The sequence below is a fragment of the Aegilops tauschii genome, chromosome 2 (genome assembly GCF_002575655.3).
Source record: "Aegilops tauschii subsp. strangulata cultivar AL8/78 chromosome 2, Aet v6.0, whole genome shotgun sequence".
Taxonomy (NCBI): Eukaryota; Viridiplantae; Streptophyta; class Magnoliopsida; order Poales; family Poaceae; genus Aegilops; species Aegilops tauschii.
Window position 1 is genome coordinate 320,752,973 of NC_053036.3, and position 1,873 is coordinate 320,754,845.

Sequence of the window (1,873 nt, forward strand, 5' to 3'; positions counted from 1 at the left end):
CATTGTACATGTGGTTAAAAAAATTCTTGAGGACCAGTGAACCAAAAACACTATATTTTTCTGCAGACATATGATACAAAATATCATGTCAAATACACCAATGCTCAGTGGTCAGAGCGCAGTGGTGCCTCGTAGCCGGAGCTGGTTTGGACCTCGCTACATATCCAAAATACATTATCGGATGGTGTTTGTCAACTAGGCGTTTGTTCCTTACGATGGCACCCGCAACTAAGCGACGCAGAATACGAAATAAGCAGATTTGTTTTCGTTGTTTTTTTTTTTGCTTTTTAGCAATACCAATTGAACTTTCAAATGGACAACCAAACTACTTACTGTACTAGCACACGAACAAAACTGTCCCTGGGTGGTGATGATGGTAAACTCTTTTACATGGGTCGGTTTACTACATCAAAATGGAAGCAGAGCCGCCTGTATTTACAGCTCGCAATACGTACATACGTACACGCGAATCGACAGTGGGTCATCACTTCTTCCTCCGTCTCGCCACGATTGCTGCTTTATATCATAGCTGCACGCGGTCAAGAGCGAAGAGAGAGGATTCATCGATCTCGAAAACATCCTTTCCAAACCCGGCCATCAGGCAGCTCGGATTTTCTTTATTTTGAGAGATCAGAAGGCGCAGCAGGAAGAGAAGAGGCGGCTCCACGCGGCGGATTCGGCATCGGCCCTCCTCGTCCGCCTCCTCCCCCTCAGCTTCTTCCGGGCGGCGGCATCAACCATGGCGGCGGTGGCGGCTACGTGCACGTACTTCCGCGGCGCGCTGCCGTCCATGCCGCTGAGCAGCTCCCACATGACGTGCACGTCGTCGTACTCGCACGTTCGGACCTCCCTGCGCAGCTCGCCAAGACCTGCAACTCATGGATGAAACACCACTGATCAGCTCCATCGTCCACGATGATAACAGACAGGAGAGGTAGGAGGAGGATGAGGATGAAACTCACCGGTGGATCGACGGAGGCCGAGGCGCCCGCGGAGGCCGAGCCAGACCCGCTTTACCGGCACGGCGGCGCGGCGAAGGCAGGGGTACGACATGCTGCTAGCTTAATTAGCGCGCGAGCTCTCTAGCTTGGAGTGTGAAGATTGTAGTGCTGGCCGAGAGAAATCTTTGCCTCTACCGATCAGCCGGTCTGCCCTTGGAGCCGAAGAATTATCAAGCAAGCTCCAGCACACACACCCTCTCTCTCTCTCTCTGTCTCTGATTCTGTTTGTGGCGCCCGTTGAGGTCTGCTTTATAGGCGAGCTGGGTGAGAGAAGGAAGAAGAGGACCGATCGATTTCTTTCTTGCTGTTGCGATGTTTGTTACGGTCTTACCGGACGTACGGCGTCCATTGTCACTGACCTGACCGTCTGACGTGGACGCGCCGGTGTCCCGCGATTGAGCACGTGGATGGAGCATGAATGGCAGTCGGCGACGCTGGGTACGTCTCTCTTGGCCACACACTGCGCACCAGCGCGTCTGAACAAGCGGCTCAGGATTAGCTGAACATCACTGTACGTACTCTTCCAGTAATTTCTACTCTACTCGATGCCCATTTTGTTTTTTCTCCCTACGTGTTCCGTTTTCAGTTGCAGGAAAACGCGCACCGGCCGACGCGTGTCCCGGTAAAAATCTGCCAAGGCCAGCAAGCTAGCGCTCCCGGCTAGGATTGGCCAGCCACGTACTCCTCATAAGTACTCCTTCCGTCCCAAAATAAGAGTACATATGATCATTCGATTTCTGAAACAAATTGTTGGTCTTCCCGCTTTGATAATTTGGCCCCTTTGATAATCTTACGATTAGGTAGTACTCCCTTGTAAAGAATATAAGAGTGTTTAGATCTTTACCGAGCTAGTACATGCATGCACGCCACCC

General features: G+C 51.7%; 1 protein-coding gene across 1 annotated transcript; it reads right to left on the bottom strand.

The window, feature by feature from the left end:
• Nucleotides 1–366: 366 nt before the first annotated feature.
• Nucleotides 367–1,263, bottom strand: LOC109756832 (uncharacterized). The gene is made up of 2 exons (XM_020315672.4): nucleotides 963–1,263; nucleotides 367–869 (listed from the first exon to the last, which is right to left on the bottom strand). The coding sequence occupies exons 1-2, from the start codon at nucleotides 1,051–1,053 to the stop codon at nucleotides 631–633; spliced, it is 330 nt and encodes a 109-aa protein (XP_020171261.1). The 5' UTR covers nucleotides 1,054–1,263; the 3' UTR covers nucleotides 367–630.
• Nucleotides 1,264–1,873: the final 610 nt, after the last annotated feature.

What these genes read in the sequence shown, in the direction of transcription:
- LOC109756832 (XM_020315672.4), bottom strand. Translation starts at nt 1,053, where the DNA reads ATGTCGTACCCCTGCCTTCGCCGCGCCGCCGTGCCGGTAAAGCGGGTC. An exon ending in CGGCCTCCGTCGATCCACCG is followed by an intron (nt 870 to 962) that starts GTGAGTTTCATC and finishes CATGAGTTGCAG; the next exon opens with GTCTTGGCGAGCTGCGCAGG.